General features: G+C 38.9%; 1 protein-coding gene across 26 annotated transcripts in view; it reads right to left on the reverse strand.

Annotated features, from left to right (window-relative positions):
- CAMK2D (calcium/calmodulin dependent protein kinase II delta) overlaps positions 1-18,622 on the reverse strand; it is a 116,956-nt gene that overhangs the window by 43,462 nt on the left and 54,872 nt on the right. For 22 of the 26 annotated variants that reach the window (XM_056490903.1, XM_056490890.1, XM_056490902.1 and 19 more), the window contains exons 5-7: positions 9,208-9,262; positions 3,000-3,065; positions 399-471 (exon numbers count right to left, since the gene is read on the reverse strand). In XM_056490903.1, coding sequence (XP_056346878.1) covers positions 399-471; positions 3,000-3,065; positions 9,208-9,262 — 194 coding nt within the window. The remainder of the gene's footprint in view (positions 1-398; positions 472-2,999; positions 3,066-9,207; positions 9,263-18,622) is intronic. The other 4 variants (XM_056490891.1, XM_056490888.1, XM_056490880.1 and 1 more) reach the window with 1 other exon arrangement.

Raw genomic sequence — 18,622 nt, forward strand, 5'->3', positions numbered from 1 at the left:
AGGTCACTAATTAGCTCCCAGCCGCTTAATTCGCCTGAGGCTCGTCGCCCCCGAGCGCAGCAGCGAGCGGCCGCTCGTCCAGCCGCTGCCCCCGGGCCTGAGCACAGCCGCGGCGGTGGCATCTGCAAGCTGACATACATCACAGGCGGCGGCACCCGGCACGGCGCCTTGGCAGGGGACAGCGCTGGGGCAACCGCCCCCCCTTTCGCCATGATGTATATTAGGCCTGTAGACTTGCGAACTGGAAAGAGGCGTCATGCAGTATTGGTTGGACCGGTCGTTCAGAGGGTGAATAGGATAGGCAAGGGAACATCGCAGACATCCCACCCTCTGCCCCTACCCAGTGGAAAGAAAACCCCAAAATTCTTATATCCAATTGATGGGCACCAGATACTGACCTTCAGGTCTCTGTGTACTATGCCATTTAGATGACAATGATTAACACTTTCTAGAATCTGCTGTATACAATGACTGCAAAGATACAAGGGCAGAATGGAAGGGAGAACATTTTAAAGGCACATAATCACATTAAATACAAAATAAAATAAAACTTAAAAAGAAAAAGGTAAAGAACAAAAACAGTTTTACACCTCTTGACAAGTCTTGATCGTAGTTTGAACTGGAAAAACAACATTGTTGAATATAGAGATATTTCCAGCTCCAACATATCCAAAAAATGAAAAACCAAAACCAAACCAAAAAAGACATTTAACATGGAACATATGACACCTGTGAGACAGAATCATCAGAATGTATTTTCATTCAGCAGTATGGAAGCTTTTTCCAGTTTCCAAAAACTGCCGCAGGAAAAATAAAGTGGAGGCGGTAAAACAATTAGTGGCATGTTTTGGTTTTCTTAATTTTTTGTGGTGAAGTTAACATTACAACAAGGGCTGAAACAAGAGAATGGTTAGAAATGAGATGAAATACAGAAAACAAATGAAACAAAAAAAGTCAAAAGATAAGGAATAGCAAAACATTGTTCATTTCGAATTGAATGGTTTCTTTAAAACAATTAGTGGAATAAAGCCAAGTCATTCAAAAAGGTGGCATGCATTTTCATTTAAAATCATGTCCAGCTCTAGTTTAGTTAGGAGTCACTTGGGCAGTGAAAATGCACACTAAAAACTTAGATAAATGTTTTGGTTTGGTGCTTTCAGTAACTGAACTAGCACCTATTTTTCCTTACCCAGGTTTGCAAGTTTTGGCCAGTCTACAATGCCAAAAAGCACAACTAAAATATTAATATTTTGGAGCACTGGAACTTTCTTCAGATTTTTTTGGCACTACAAGAGCTTAGAATTTTGTTTTAAAGACATCGTTGTGGCACAAGTGAGTGATAAGTAAAGCAGAGTAGTCAAGATGCTGCTCATCCAAAACCTTTTGACCATGGAATTCAGAAGGAATGGTCATAATCAGTAACTGGAGCCCAAGCCTGAAAACCCTTTCTTAGGCAAGTAGTTCACAACTCACTGCACTGTTTGTCTGAGTACAGACTACTGGCGTGAGCAAGGGCTTGCAGGAGCAGACCAGTCCTGGGAGAGGCATCCACAGAGAACAGGAACTATTGCTACAGGGATACACGCATACACACACTAGGTATATTTTATACATATTTATATATACATATATATATATATCTATAAAATATACAAAATACAGAGATGCACTATAACTAGATACTTCATTTATTTGGTCAAATTTTTACTGAAATTATAAAATGTATATATATATTATCTATATATATACATGTGTATATGCACAGTTCCTTCCAACACATTGTAATTCTAGAGCAGAAAAAAATCATCATTGCAATTTTTCCTTTTAATTTACAGCTACCTTAAAAACACACAAGGACACCACATACTGGCCTTTGGCATCAGTATTCGAAATTTGTTTCAATTATAGCAGAAAAAAATGATTTGAAAATTTTTTAAACACAGCTCCTCTTTTCCTACCCCACCTAAACCCTACTGCTGTTTTCTCTTCTACAGGGTGTTTTGCTATGTATTTTTCTTTATTTAAATGCCTAAAGTATTGATCTTTCTAGCATTCCTACAGATGCACTAAGATCTGGAAGTGGAAGCTTCCTAATATTCAGAGTGTCTTCTTGTCTGTTCATTATTATCCTACTACTCTTGTTAGGAATGCTTAATTCTTTCTGGTCATCTCCCAGTGATCTCCAAATGTAAAGGCATAATTTAAAATTACATGTACTAAATATGTACTATTGGGGGGGGGTGTGTGTGTTTGTAAACACACAGAAACATGAGGATTCTTTTAATTTACTTTGAGATCAACTTCTGTGAAGAGTGTGGTGGTAGAACATACTTTCTTTAAAGTAATTGACCACAATATTTAGGATTCTTAGTTTTATGACAATATTTAAGATTTACTATTATATGAGGACAAACACGAGATAAGTGGTCCTGATACTTTATGCATGCAAATTATTATAATTGTCAACTTATTATTCAAGTTTTTCAACAAGCACTTGCAGAAAATTGCCAGAGATTTCATATTTGAGCACAGACTATGAGACGCACAGTGTAATTGCTTATGGATGAAACACAACAAAAATTTTCTAACTGAAAAAGGAAATTAGCACTTCTAGACTGAGAACAAAAATCATATTTAATGCAAAATTTTTTTAAGACCAACTTATGCTTTAAACTTTGATCATCAAAGTAAGAATTCATGGAGGAGATACTTGAACTATTATGTCCAGTTTGCAGAGGAAACAATGGGTAAAATTTTATCTAATTGAGATCCAACTTCAGCTTTTTCAGATCAGCAGACACCAAGACTCCCCATGAGTTCTCCACCACACAGTCGTGAGTGCAAACTGCCAAACTCTGTCCTTCCAAGTCTAAGAGAACTCTTGGAGAAATCCTAGAGTCTCACAGACTGTGCTGGGAAACTGATGCCAAGCACCAGGGTATATTTAAGTAACTATCCTAGAATTATCAAAGGCAATATTAGAAAAACAAATTACTTACCTGGCATCTGCTTCACTATAATACTCTCTTGCAACTATATCTTCAAACAATTCACCTCCAGTGACTCTGTTACAAAAAGCAAGATGGGGAAAAGGAGATTTCAGAAGTGAGAATGTGCACCTTGAATTAACTTGACAGAGAGAAGTCAGAGAGGAGTAAGTGAAATATTTGTACGGAAACTCAAGAGGTTTTGCAGCAAGGTGTAAGAGCTAAAGTGTCCATCCAAATCATTATATGAATAAAATGGATGTGGTGGAAGTGCAATCATAAATAGGAAATAAAAGCCAAGGGCAGCAGCATATTGGGCAAGATGCCAGACTATAGTTATGGTTGTCAAAAGGAAGGATTAAAAACACAAGGATAAAAGGAACTGACCAGCCAGGAAAATCATGGCTGAAGTTCAATACAGTTCAGGATAATTTGAATACTGTATTATTAAGCAAAGGTAAAAAATGCTACAATACAGCAATGATAAAAAAGGAAAAGGCTCTTTCAGTGTAGGTGAAATCACAACAGAGGTGTGCCTAGTTACCAGAGGGGCTGGCTTTTTGTGCTGTGGATAGAAAGAGCATTGCTGAGTTGGAAGGGATGTATCAGTGGAAGCAGGGTACCTTAATCAGTTTAACTGATCAGCAGATTTTCCCTAGCAAATTTTCACTTATCTTTGTAGAGAAAGTAGTAATAGCTTAGTTAAAGTGCCACTGAAACTAAGTACAAGGGAAGAATTGTATGATCCTGGGGCTGGTAACAGAAGTGGCTGTGCATCCTCACATACTCAGGAGCTCGTTGTACAGCCATTGGTTTAATGATAGAAAGTGGTTGAAAAAAATAAAATGGTGTTTTTATATCACAAAGATCACAGTCCAGAATGAGCCCTGAGTATGATGCCACAATCTTGGATTGCATCTGAAACAGGGTGACAGCAATGTCCTCAAGTGCAGTAGTAAAAACCCTCCTCATATTGTACTGGTTCTGGTCACTCAAACTCAGAAAAGGGAACTGGAAGAGCAGCATGAACAGAAAAATTGCAACCAGGCTACCCAGTCAGTCACTCACCAGATCTCCTCGGAGAAGCAAACCCAGCTGAGCTGGGTTAAACAAAGGTTAAGAGGGACAAAAATAAATACTGAAGATGAGCCCAAGCCTGCATCTGCCTAAAGGGGAGTTGTAAGGGATAATGGTACATACACGAGCATGCAAAACCTACGAGTAAATATAAGGTTAAAATCAGGAGAAGTTTTCTAGCTTGTAACATGAAGATTAATGAGCTTTTCAATAATTTCCTAAAACTTGTGTGCCTGTGTCACAAGAGGAGACTCAGCACAGGAAGACTTTCTCGTAACATTTCTCTCATGACAGACTGGCACAGCTAAACACAATTCTTCACACATACAGGTGCTTACATAAATAATTCCTATGTGAGAGATCAATGGTTGTATTTCATTACTGATTACGAATGCGAATATTAGCACGCTATGTTTCCAGTAAATTCCCAAATGTAAAAGCTTGATTGCACAACAAAATGCTTAAAGATTGAAATGCTTAAAAATCTATACTACAGTGAACACAATTACTATTGAATACAATTCAGTTTATTAGGATTAAAAAAATTAAAGGTGAGAATACTTGGAATGTTCAGAACTATAACATTCACTTGCAAACTGCTGTACTGACATTTTGTTGGGGAGCCCAGTTTTCAGTCACATTAAATGATTACAGAAATGCCCTGCTCCCTTCTTGGAGAAGGCCAGTTCAAGAGCTTGATTTTCATGATTTCATTTATATTTGGGTTACACCACCTTTTTTCTGAGTTTACACCTTACTGATTCTCAGCATAGAGATTTTCAGGTAACAGAATGCTATTTTGTACGAAAGTCTGCAGTAAAATCTAGAGCAGGTAAAATAGCTTGTTACCTAATTTGTATTCTCTTTTTGTCTCCTACCTTCCAGAGACTGGCTTTAGTTGCTGTAGCACAGAATGTTTGATTGATGCATATTTTGACAGTCTTTCATAACCCTTTTTTGCATATATGTTTGTCTGCCACAGTTCTGGTAAAGAGGACTAATTCTCACTCTGTGATGAATGAAAAAACAAAGCATCCTTTGATCTTACTCTTTCCTAAAACACTTACTTTTGATCCAAGCCAAAGAAAGAAAACAAGAAGCTTTAGTCATCAGTGTCTTTCAGTGGAAGAGAATACCAAATTGTTCTTCTCCAGCACGAAAGGAGGAAGGGGATATGAAATCTTACTTGCTGACACTAAACATTTGCTTGGTATTCACAACCATTGTTAAACAACAGAAAGATTAAAGCAGGAACAGAGCAGGTGAATTTCAGTGACAAGGAAACAAGCAGTCAGCAATTCCCACGCTCTGTCACTCCAAAGGATACCTTAGGAACAGCTCTCCCAAAAGAGCTAAGTGGCCACAACGATGAAGGAAGGCAGCGCAGTGCAGGGCACCAAGAGAGGACAGAACCACCTGCCTGTTCGGAGCTCGGGGCAAACCACGACAGCTGTACTCGTGGCCTTGGCTCACTGAGTGTCCCTGAGCTTGGTGCCCCTGCAGCAATAAAGGTCATGGGCATCCAGGCCTGCAGGCTCCAGGAAGCCACTCACAAATGACACTGTTCTTCCACCATAAAGCCAACATGAGCAGATGCCAAGGTCCCATCTCCCCGCAGGATGCAAATGGGAATGGATCTCAATGCCTTTCTGACACAGATACATATCTGGATTCTGAGAAGTTGCATTTCATGACAGGCCATTCATTAAATTAGCTCTAGTAACTTTCAGGGTACAACCTAAAAGCTACTGATTTGTACAAATTGCTATAGTTCTTTTTTGATTTTTCAGAAGAGCATACTAAAGTGGAGGCAGAGAAAGTACATGGGTTTGTTTACACAGAAGAGGTACAAGCAGCATGTAGAAAGACCAAGGCCCTCTGCATCACTTTGAGAAAAACTGCTGGTTCATGTTTGCAAATATAAGAGAACAATTAAAAGAAATATACAAATAAGCACAGACAGTTAAACCACCCTCTGATAATGATCAGACTGGTGTGGTTTCCTCCTCACCTTTATTTCTTCAATTGCCTTCACAATGGAGTTGGGAGGAAGGAGCTTACAGTGGCCATGGAATTATTACATTCATCTATGGCCTTTCTACTCCTGAAATAGAAGCCCAGGCACTTACCTGAGGTAAACATTGTTTTGCAAATTAGGCTATTTTTTTGTATTTTTTGTTTATTCTACACAATATGGTACCTGCTCTTAAAAACCATAAGCAAGGGCCAGGATTCTTAATGTACCAATTGTTGCATCTCATCAAGTGCATTAAAACAGGAGACACTGAAAATAGAGACTCTCATTGACTTGCACAAGAGAGTCTTCAAGCGCTACAGCTGTTTCCATTCAGATACAGCAATTAATACTGACAGAATTGATTGGATTTGAACTCATCTAACATCATTAACACTGAAGACAGTCTCATTCGTGCTTAGCAACTGAAATGGTCCAACGGACGCAAATCCTGACTGCAGCTGCTTTAACCAATAGGGAAGGGGAGCAAAAACTTCATGAAGTCCATTATTAAATTCATAAAGTTCATTGTTCAATACCCATTCTCCAAATGGATTTCCAGAGACACCCACCTTCCCATTTGTCACCAGGACTGTTCACCCAAATGCATGTCTGTAACACAGTACTTAAACACGGTTTCTTTCTCCAGAAAAAAGCACAGCTGGAGGTATACAAGTGAAGCAACAGGCTGCAGACATCTCTATGGCATTCAATCCAAAGAGATCATTAGAAATTCAAAATAGAAAGTAACAACAGTTGTTTTTCCCTATCCCCAGAAAGGGCAGTCTTCCCTTTCACTTTCTTACGTGGGATGAAGTCTGAAAGAAATTTCTGTGGAAACAGTCATACCGAATCCCACACAGTCTGAAAGAAATCATTAAGAAAATGACATGATGGCATGTGTGGGTGGAGTGACAGTGTTACACCACAGTCAGGCTCCTGCTGAATAAAAACTAAATTAAGGAAAGCAGGTTCTTGGACTGTGTGTTCAAGAAGTGCATATGGTACCTTTTTATCATGTCAGCTCTTTTATGTACTTGTCAACAGGGCAGTAACCACGTGTTTGTAAAAGGTGAAGTTTCACTAATAAATAGTCAGCATTAAAACAATGATTTCTTAATCTGAATGTGAAAAATTAATTGTGAACAGGCATTCTCAGTAATTTGGCAAAAGTTCCTCAAGAATGCAACCTGTTGCTTCTCCAAAAATGACAATCAGACAGCGAAGTCACTGCCTATGCCATTCAGACATGCTCTTTTTTGCAAAATAAATACTTTTTACAAAATCTTCAAACCACGTGGTCAAAACATAAAAGCTTTATATAAATGTTTGAGGCTATTCTTCTGTTTGTCCTGATGGGACTGACAGGGAATGAAGGAAGTTCCAGCTAAGGCAGAACACTTCCTGTGCAACCTAGTTTGCTGCCAAGGGAGTATCTTTGGGTTAGGCATTAACATTTTATTGCAGAACACAGGCTCCGTTTGCTCCCTTACTATCGAGATCTAGATACTGTTATCTACAACTTTGAAGTCGTTCAAATGTTCTAGCTCACATCACAGCCATAACCCCCTGACATAAATCTGGCATTATATATTAAATTTAAGGCAGACGTGGACTAACTGCAATTATAGTATGCCACAGTTTCTCACAGTACAGCAGTACAACAAAGAAAATAAATAGGCACTGGTTTTTAAAAGGGATACTGTCCCTAGAACTAAGAATTCTGCATGCACTTCTTAGAAATGTTCTGAATTAAGAAGCCTTTTCCAATTCCAGATAGAAAGATTTCCTTTGTAGTCCTTAAGGGAAAAAAAAAAGCAAAACAAACCCCAGTGCATGTCAGAGAACAAATATGTGTGCTGTGCCCTGGAGCCATTTCCAAGCCAACTGGCACAGCACTTACCTGGGATAGACACAAATCACATACAAGCTTCTGTTGAGCCCAGTTAGGATTTGAGTCCTGAATCCCAAATGCCTTCACTGCAGATAGACTGTTTAATATGTGTGTATTTCTAGTCTGAAATCTAGTGCTGAAGAAGTCTTAACAGATTTCTTTAAAAAAATTTAAGTCAGAAAGTAAACCAGAATGTAACCTGAACACAAAAGCACACGATTTCTTTTGTGTGGGAAGATTCAGGTTCTAACTTAGCCATGCTGAATGCAAATACTTCTGTTTGTATGCTTAGAAATGAGCTATTTCCCATTTCTGGGGAAATAATGTATTCTCCTCCTATCTGGGAAAACCATGGGGGGCCTAAGAAAGCTCTTCTTAGTAGATACGTAGGTGGGTGGGTGCCCTGGAAAAATTTACAATGTAAAGAGATAATTTTTCTTAAGTAAGTCAGTTTTGCAATGCAATTCCTGTCATTCAGGTTTGTCCATATCCAAAACCATAAGCAGTAACTTTTCAAGTGAGTGGAAGAAATGTTTGCCCGTCCCAGGGAAGAATGAGGAAATCAGTTTCTCTTTTCAAGTTAAGAGCCTGAGATACACAGTTCATGCTGTCACCAAACACTAAACAGCCTTATCTGGAAAAAAACAAGCCCTGTCGCTACACGAACAACTCATGGGACTTCAGTTCCTGAAGCAAAATAGGAATATTAGTAGGAAACTTGCTTTCTATATGATGGGCACTATACACTGATAGTGGTGTCAAAATGAAACACTATAAAGCAGTAAAATATCAATCAGGAATGAGATACTAAAAGAATCTTTCCCTCTCTAAACTCAGGCTTACCTTTTTAATCCAGCAGTGGGGATCTTCTATAAAGAAATTAGTATTCCACATGCTCTCTTTTATCTTTCCTTTAGACAACTGGCTTGCAGCAAATACTTTTTCTATCTTTGCTTTATTTTGGCAGGTATCACACAACCTTTACTTACATACCTATACTTTATATTAAAATCCACTTCACCAGTTTTTAATAAAGAATCCTTACAGTGACATTTACAAATGAGTTCTTGCACATGCAAATGCCCAAATATGTTCCTGTCCTTCCAGTTGTTTCCATCTATTTGTCCAGCTCATTGCACCAGAACCATGCATTTGTCTCAGGAGCTTGCACTTGCATCTCCAAGTCTGAACAGCACATCCCCAACATGCTAAACAAATGCAAAACAAATACTTACAAGTCAAAGACTAAGTAATGGAATCCTTCTTCTGATATGCTGTCATGGAGCCGCACTATGGAAAGGGGGAAGAAAAGATAAACACCAGTCACCTTTTCCATGTCTTTGATGGCTTTTGTTGGTTTGGGGGAGAAGTGGGGGGTTATAATTCTACTGCACAGCTGGTATTGCATCTCTGTGCGTCTCAGCTGTGGGATTTGGGGCTTTGTTTTAAATTCCCTCAGAACTGCCTTTTCTGTGACTCTTACTTTCCTAATGTCATACGACCTTTTTCTCAGCAGTATTACACCTTAGTTGTAAATAAAGCAGGATGAGGAAAACCCCCCCACAATTAGTCACAAATTTCAGCAGAGTAATAACCTTCCAGGCCTTGTTAACAATTTCTCATACATACTGTGAAGAGTTGTAAAGAGAAACCTCCTGGCCAGAAAGGAGCATCCTAATGAAGCCCCCACGCCATGTTTACATACCCTCTCTGTGTCTACAGCTTTCCCTGAAAATGTGCTAGTCAGTCACAGAATCTTCCCTTCAAATTTTAAGAATTCACACCACATCGTGGTACAACTATGAATTAAGTACTGCAGTTTTCCTCAATTATTTTAAATGAAATTGCAATTTCCAAAGGTAATACAGGAAGCTTTGTCAGTAGTTTGATCCAAATAATTAACACTTATAGAATCAAATGAAAAAAATAGGGTACCCTAAAAGTGATCAGTGTTCAAAGCTGAGCTGAGGAAGAAAGTGTAAAAGAAAAGAATTTTCAGATCTCCCCAGATGGTAACTTTATGTATTAATCATTTTTTATACATGACAAATAAACATGACTTTTAAACTTAATAATATTTAGCCCAGAGAAACATCTTGTGTTTACACAATACTGAAGAGAAAACCAGCTCTTGGCTGACTCAGTGTGCACAGCTCGTGATGATTCAGAAGAGCCAAGTAGGTCTAAATCAGAGTTTGCGGTTTTGGCTGGTTCTGTATTTCAGATTACTCCATATTTTTATGAAGGGCCAGCCAACACCACCTTCAAACCTCCCAAAAATCCCCAAACATCCCCAAATCAGCTTTCTGTGTGTGCTTGCATTGAGCTGAACTTTCAATATCCCCAAATGTCTCGTCTTTAAAGCAAACCAAATGTTGGATGAGACACCACGTACCAGCTTAGAAGAACATCCTCACATTTCTAGCTGAGGACAGAGACCCCCTAAAACATCTGGCTGTTGGGCACATTGCTTTGTTCAGCAGCATCAAAGATACTACTCATGAAATGGGATTTAGTACAGACCCTTGGGTATGCCACAGATGCTACACAGCCCTAAATCTGTAAAATGTGGAGTGCAGCTGGTCTGCTTTGCATATACAATTACAAAAAAGTTAACAATTCTTTAAGCCTTAATACAAAGCAAATTATACCTTTTGATAGAAAAGTCCTGCTCATGAAATAGACTAGTAAGAACTCAAAGCATGGCTTTTTCAATTCAGAGCAATGTTCTCCTCTGCCATATCCCTGTTACCAAGCAGGCCAGGATGGCACCATGGGAATGGGCTCCTTGAACATTGGCGTCTGCCTGAAGCAGAAGGTGCTCTTGCCGTGTCACTTCCTGAACTTGGAACAGGACTTGGTTCCAAGTGCCTGCAGAATCATGGATCTGTCCCTTTGGACTAGAAAGAGGCTGTTATTTGAGATGATGGACAATGTTTTGCTCAGCCTGGGGAGCCTAATTCCTTGCTAGCCAAACTTGAGTCTGACACGTCTTCAAAAATATCTTCTTCAAGGATCACATGCTTTCTTTTCCTTTGCTCTCAAATGCCTGAATCACAGAAGTGAGATGGAACAAATCCTTCTCTGAATCATGATCATATGCCCCCAATTGTTTCTGAAAAGGAAAACAGGCTGAGGTAGCCAGGGAAGATGAGAGCTGCCTTTTGGCAAGAGCTTGTGTTGGCGTCTTTGGTCAATCCAGGCGCAGGGTTATGTCTGTGAAGTGAAAATGCCAAATAAGTGAGGGCAGAGAAGGGCAATCTCTGGTGCACACAAAGGCTGAGTGCAGAGCAAAGGGTGCATGGTGGCACCGAGGCTAATCCAGCATGGCCCAGACATTCTGCCTGCACTCAGCCTGCCATTGGAAAGACAAGGGATGCTGGGATGACAATTTGAGAAGATACTAAGTTTAAGAGGGGATGCACTACAAGAAGTATTTGTGCAGTCACTGCAGACAGATACAGTTTTTCACACACACCTATCAGGCAGGATTCAGGCACAACAAGCCAAAAGGCAGCAATTACAGAGATTATTCATCCAATATAATAACTCTCATCAGAAGCTCACACTGCAATTCCTATTTCTCCAGAGTCACAAACCATCAGTAGTAACAGTTCTATTTATCTTTTCTGAAAGGATTTCGGTTAGACCAAATCATTATTAACTGCAGATATTTCATCAAGGCTGTTATCAACAAACACACGAGAGGGCAGAAAGGAAACCGGGGTAACTCCTTTTCCTCCTGCCTGCTGTAGCCCCTGTGGTCACTGTCCTCCACTGCGTTCCAGAGAAGGTCCTTAACAACCTCAGACAAAGTCATTGCTCATAAGCAAAGCCCTTGGAATGTCTGACAGGAACCCAGGGAACTTAGAGCCCTTCCTTTTGGAGAAACTCTGTAAGCCCACAAAACATCAGGAATAGCCCCGCTTTGGCTTCAGCACTGATTTTCACCTGAAATACTTTCCAGTCATCACACTGGAAATACCCTAACAATAATTTTAGGGAGAACTCCTATTAGCTTGATTAGCTTCCATTTAGCCATTAGTATGGACCAGCTCCAATCTGACTGAAAAGTAAAATCATCTCCTTTATGCAATTTTCTGTGCTGAACTGCATTATTTTGTGCCTATCCCCCAGAAAGCAGCTTGATATAATGGCCAAATAACTTTATGATCTCCTTCCTGAATTTCTGCCTTTAAAGAAAAAAAAATCAAAATAATAGTATTCCACATACTTCCACTGAAAATCAAATTTTTCCAGGGAAGGAGTCAAGTCAAACAGTAGATAGAGAGAAATTCTTGATGACAGAGTTATTCAACCACATGCAAACCTATCACCTAAAATATTTGCGTGAAACTGCTCACATGATCATTTTGCTAAACCTGGTATCTGAATTAGTTCATGTTACAAAGACAAATTATTGGAGAAGACTGAACTTTACACCAAAGTTATGCTGCATGGTCAGCACAGCATCTGCACAGATGTGCACCGAGGTGCCAAACCACCAGGGTAATGCTCCCTAGGGAAAACTCTCTCTGTGCAATCCCATTCATTCTGTTCATGAACAGAGCATGGAAAGGGATTAACACAGTCAATGGTAAAGACATTCATTTTCCTTTTGGTACTACAGATTAAGATCTGTGGATCCCCAGAGGAACCAAGCCTGTAACTCTGTGAAGTTTGATGTCTCAAATTAGTGCACTACTAGGAAGTTACAGGGCACATTCATCAGTAGTAGAGGTTTAAAATGGGCTTGAAAGTCACAAAAGCTTATGTCATATTTGCTGAAACATCCAAATACTTCTTCAAGTTTCTGGTTTCCTGCAATGATGAAAAAGGGAAAAGGATGCTTTCACTCCATGTTGCCTTCCAAAAGCGTACTACAGTATTTACACAGACCATACATAGACCACCTATTGAAACAAACAAACAAACACCCCAAACCAAAACCTCCATACCCTTTAAAAAATTAACTTAATGGAAGGAACTTCATGCAATGACTTAATTCAGCTTTGGTTGTTCTATGAATTGGTACCTGCTTGCCAGTAGATATGGGATAAAGAGTTGCATTTGAAAATGAAAAGGCAAAATAAAAATTGAAAAAACCCCTCAGTCACTGAAAAGCCATAACCAGATATGTTTTTACTCATATTTGAGCCACTCAGTTTTCAAACTGCTGTTCTGTATGTCAAACTGCTGTTCTGTCTCTGACAAAAAAAGCCTTGTGCTCAGCAGAATTGCTTGGCTGAGAAGTGGAAGAACTGCTGTGACTTAGCACCGTCCCAACTCACATCTTCCTGCAAAGTCATCCTTTGCCACCTTTCCTGTTCTACTGCATAAAGCAAAGTGATGAGGGACAGAAAACAAAGTTACTGCTCAAACTTTACCACAAACTCTTGGACATCAGTATAGGACCCTTTACAACTAAGTCAGCATTCATCCTACAGCTTTTAATCTGCATCCCAAGAGAAATGTGCTGGCATCCCAAAGTAAACACAATAACTGTGCATGAGGAAGCAGAACTGAGCATGCAAAAGTTTGTGACCAGTGCTCAGGAGTGCTACTGTCGGCTCTGATTTGCTCCCTTCAAACAAAACATCTTTAATGCAGCCTCATTCTCAGCACCTCAGTGCTCTGTTGTGTCGCCACATCCTCTTTTGAATGCCTGGTGTAAACGGTATAAATAATCTCTGCTGAGCCACCAAACCCCTTAAATCAGTGGTGCATAAGAGTCACAGCTATAGCTCCCAGGCAGGGAACTCAGCACGAAAATGGAGACTGTGCTGTCCTTACTGCTCCTTACACTCGCATTTCCTCTCAAACACTGCTCTGCTGAGACCATAGAAGCCTGGGGCCCTCTATAATAAAGCTCATCAGGTACAGCAAAGAGAATTTGGTAAATATTAATAAGAGCTATTACCTAAGAGTCTGAAATATTTAGAGGCCAATCTGGTAAGATTAGTACAGTAGCAATGCTCTGGGGCAGCTGCTTTCTGAAAAACACTAAACAGAGAGTAATGCTTTGCATATCTAAGAAAATACTCCTCCCCCATGCTGCCAAACACACCAGCAATAAAATGCAATACTTATCATCATTAAGTGACTTTATGGAAGTGTTAACTCCCAAATTCCTTCAAAAGGTATTTTTTTTTAATTACAGTGCAAATTCACAATTATTTAGGGGCAAAAACTTGAGAAAAAAAATCCTATTCATCTGCATCTCAAAAAGTGACATAATAAGAAACTATGGGAAAAATAACTAGAGAATTTAATATTTGGAAATACTGCCTTTTCCCTCAAGGCATTGCAAGTGTTGAGCACTATGAACAAAATGCCATATATTCAAAAAATATTCATTTGTGAGCAAAACCCACTCTCATCAAGGCCTTCACAATAAACAACTGTATTCTGATTTAATGCCAGCCTACTGCATGTATGTGGAGAAGCCACTTTGCCAAAGTGTTAACGTTGGCAAAAGATACTTGCTGCAGAGAAAATGAAAAATTACTTGTCAAAGTAGAAAAAAGATCACATTTTGCACAGAGACTAAGTGACTCCAAGTACTGATGTCAAAGTAGATGGCCTCAAATTATCAGCTCTTTTGTCATGGGGACTCTTGCTTCATTCCTGCTAGGTGAAGACCGACAGTCTTCAAAAATAAAATTTCCCAGATAAAATTAACTAATTAAAAAAATAACACAAACCCGAGAGATATTCCAAAAAATGTAATTCTGAGATGGTAGTCCCCAGGGAGAGCAGTTGAGATAACTGATGCTTGTCTCTTTGTCCCACAGCCTTTAATTGCTTTTTAGCACACCATAACACAGGTGTGTGTGCATTTCTGTGTGCACACGTGCCCAGAGCAGTTCTGTGGAACTATATCCTGGACCCATGAAGTTGAAAGGAACAGCTGGAGCTACACACCTTTAATTATTCATGTATGAAAACAGCAAAAGTGTATGGAGTTGTTGCACAAAAGAACAGGGGATTAAAATGTACACCTGCACCTTCCTGTCTTCATTTAATATACAACTGTGTTATTTACTGGAAAACCTGTGTTTCAGGGTGAGCCAGCTCCTCTTTGCAGCTGAAGGCCTGCTCTTCTAAGTTTAACAAGATTTTTTACAAAGCAACAAAAAGCCTTACAAATGTCATCAGATTAAGCCTTATGAGGATAACTGCATGGATTAAAAGCAAGTCTGACACAAATTTTTGCTATGAGCAAACTGATGTCTCATCTGCCAGTGTTGATGCTTTAAGCACTAACATTTTAAAACTATTTTTGCATTCATCAGAACATGTAAGAAGAGGAATAAAGACACAAGAATTTCATGGAGTGTTAACTAATAAAAGGACAAGCTGTAACACACAGATGTTACATCAGTTAAAATTAACAGGCTCAGGAAACCACTCCTTTATTGGAGGGAATGCAATTGCCCAATTATCAGAATTAGATTTTATACCTTTTAATATTTAAAGTGCTAAAAAACCCTGGGAACAGATTCATATAGATAATATGCAGGGCCTAGACATTGACAAAATTGGCTATTGGGGAGCTGTAATCATGGGGTAGACACAGCCTCCTTTCCTGGCTCTCCTCTCTTAAAATACATTAAAGAAGGACACATAAACAATTTATATAATGACCACTCAGAGAAGCATGTATGTTTATTTTTTAAATACTCCCCTTTCACGAGGACCAAGCCCCAAGGTATTTAAAAGCATCAGCTTATGAAAACAAAGTCAGTCTACTTTAAATATTTTAAACAAAAAGGAAAGCAGAAAATTGCAATCCTGTGGCATGACTCGAGAGCAACCACAGAAAAGAAACCTCTCACACAGGAGCCAGGTATGTCCCAAGCAGCCTTGGACAATGTTTGCAAAGCAATTACCACTGTATTTAAGGCACCTTTATTTAGTAACATTCAGAAAACCTAGGCTAAATCTTCAAGTCAGTAGCAGCAATAACTACATCTAAATTTCCTAAAACTTTGCAGTCTTGGCATTTTTTGTTTCTTAGTTTTAAAAGCATTACTTTATCAAAGACCATCAAGTAAAACCAAAAAGTCATAACTGTGGATTCAAGGTAACCTAGTAATTTTCATTTGAAAGTTGATTAGAAGAACTGTGTAAAGGAACAAGGAAATATTAAAAAATAGCTGTATTGATATTTTATGTCAGATACCAAATTTTTTAATAACTGAGTAATAATCCAATTCTTGTATGCAATTTGAATCCAGTGACTACTGCCAGATAAATATCCTAACAAAAATATTTGTAATTAATCCCAACTTTGACCAAGGGAATACTGAAAACGTAGTACTTGTGTACACAGTCATTGCTTTTTGGTCTCTGCTTCAGGTGAACAAGGGCTTCTAAAACAGGTCTTTCTGGCAACTGGAGGCACCAAACTCATTCTGCCCTTCTCTCCCAGTTATCCTTCAGGTCACCTTCAAGAACACAATGGAAATGCAGCAGGGCTGGAGAACCAGCTCTCAAGTCTGATGGCTGAATTAAATGCTCTGTAAATTCCCTTCCTCCTGACAGAAATTGCATGCAAATTTATCCTCATTCAATTAGTGAACCACCAACAAACATTTTGCCTCCTCTCTTTCCAAAGGCTGATGGAACTGCCCATTTCTTCCCCCCAAGACAGAATTCTTTCATTTTACAAATAATGCTAAAGATAATTTTCAGGCAAAAAATGAGAATAATAAATCCAAATCGAAACCCAAACCCAGTACTGACTTAAAATACAAACATTCATTTTGTTAAAGAAAGTACTTTTGAATCTGTGACTAAACAGGAATCTTCTGCTGTAAAGGAGATATATTATGGAGAAAATAACTGAAACAGAAGATGCTTCTAGAACCTATTTGGAAGAGTGTCCAGGTGACTTTGATGGAATATGATCAATAAATTATGTTAAAGAAGATGTTTTTAACAAACTACCTTCATGAGGAATTTACTGAATGATCATGTAATGCCACAGAGCAAGCTGGCCATTTGCTATTTAATGGAATACAATCCTTAATTACTAAGGGTTTCCTTTCCCCCGGCTGTGATGGAAATGGCCACAGACAAAATTCCACGTGGCTTTTCTGAGGCACTTAACCACTCTAAGAACCTGACCAGAACAAAAAGCTGTAACAAATACACTCCCTACAAATAAACACTTGTAAACATTTGCAGAAGTCCTTTCCATATGGGCTGCATCTGTTGGGAAGAACAAGCACTCAATTCCAGTGTGACCCATTGTCTCCATGAAGGTGTCTGTGCCCTGATTTCTGCTAAAACAGCTCACAAGGATCTGCAGGTCAATGAGCCTGTAAAGCCAGCAGCTTTCCCAGGTAAGTAATAATTGTGCACACAGAGATGTGCTTTTATCACATTATTCATCCTAGACACACAACCGCTCTGCAAAGCAGCACTGTTAAGTAAATAAGGGAGACTAATTATGCCTGCAGAAACAAATCCCTGACACTCATGATCAAGGAATCCCATCACATTTCATTTCAGCTACAACAAAGAACCCAAACCATATTTCCATGAGGTTCAACTTTCCATTTCCTATAATAGTTTCCAAACAAGAACATGCATCTGGAGAGAAAACTAAACCAGCAAATTTCACTGCTAAAACATTGCTGTCATGGGGGACAGAAAACACAAGTGCACTGGAATTCCCTCATCCAACTCCCAGTGCCAACTGAGGAATGTGAACTAGAGGGAAAAACGTTGTCATGTAGGCTCTACCCTTAAATGTATGTTAGACACTGCACAAAATAGGCTGAATGTTGTTTTTCAGTATACACATATCTACGTTTCAAAATTATCATTACTGCTGGCCTCCTCAGAATTCAGATGTTCCGAAAAAGCTGGTACTGTGCTTTGGTTTTTCACAAAAACTATATGCAAGAGCTTGTAAACAATAAATAACTTTAAAGTTATAAAGTCCATTTTACCTCAAGCTGGTGTAAATAACATTTAAAATGGAAAGCTCATTTTCAAATGTCTCTAGGAATTCTTGCCAACCCTCCCTGTGGGAAGATGACAAAAGAATATACAAAGGAACTTTATTTGCTCTTTTTTCTTGTAGACTGTGGAGTAAGCATTACAAATATTACTCGTTAAGACCTTTGTCTACAAGAGAAAAATGCTATAGTTTATGTTATTATGTTGGCATAAAATCAAAGTTTATGTTCTCTTAATTCAGCTTAAAACAAAGCATCAGCTAATTTAAACTGAAACAAGTTCCCAGTTTACAGAGCAGTAGGTGGCCACAAAGAAATAGCTACCTCAGTTTAAAAATAAATTAGCTTTTGATTAAGTTGGGGGAGTTTTATATGCAGACAGACCTAAAATTCTACTCCTACGTGCTAAGTGTAACATTAATTACCACTGTGCTGGAAGTGTTACATCAAACTGAATCAGTGGGATCTTTGAATATTCCAGATTTGCAGTGAAGATCACACATTGCAGGACCTTTTCTATAAGAAGTCAAAACCCCATTAATTGCAGTACAAATGTAGTCACATCCCTCAGTGATGTGGTTATAAACGTCAGACAGATCTGAGCTCATTTTCTGAAGACCCATACAAAACTCACTGAAGCACAACCACCAATTCACTTAATCACAGTAGGTACCACCTT

This window comes from Oenanthe melanoleuca, chromosome 4, assembly GCF_029582105.1.
Source record: "Oenanthe melanoleuca isolate GR-GAL-2019-014 chromosome 4, OMel1.0, whole genome shotgun sequence".
NCBI lineage: Eukaryota > Metazoa > Chordata > Aves > Passeriformes > Muscicapidae > Oenanthe > Oenanthe melanoleuca.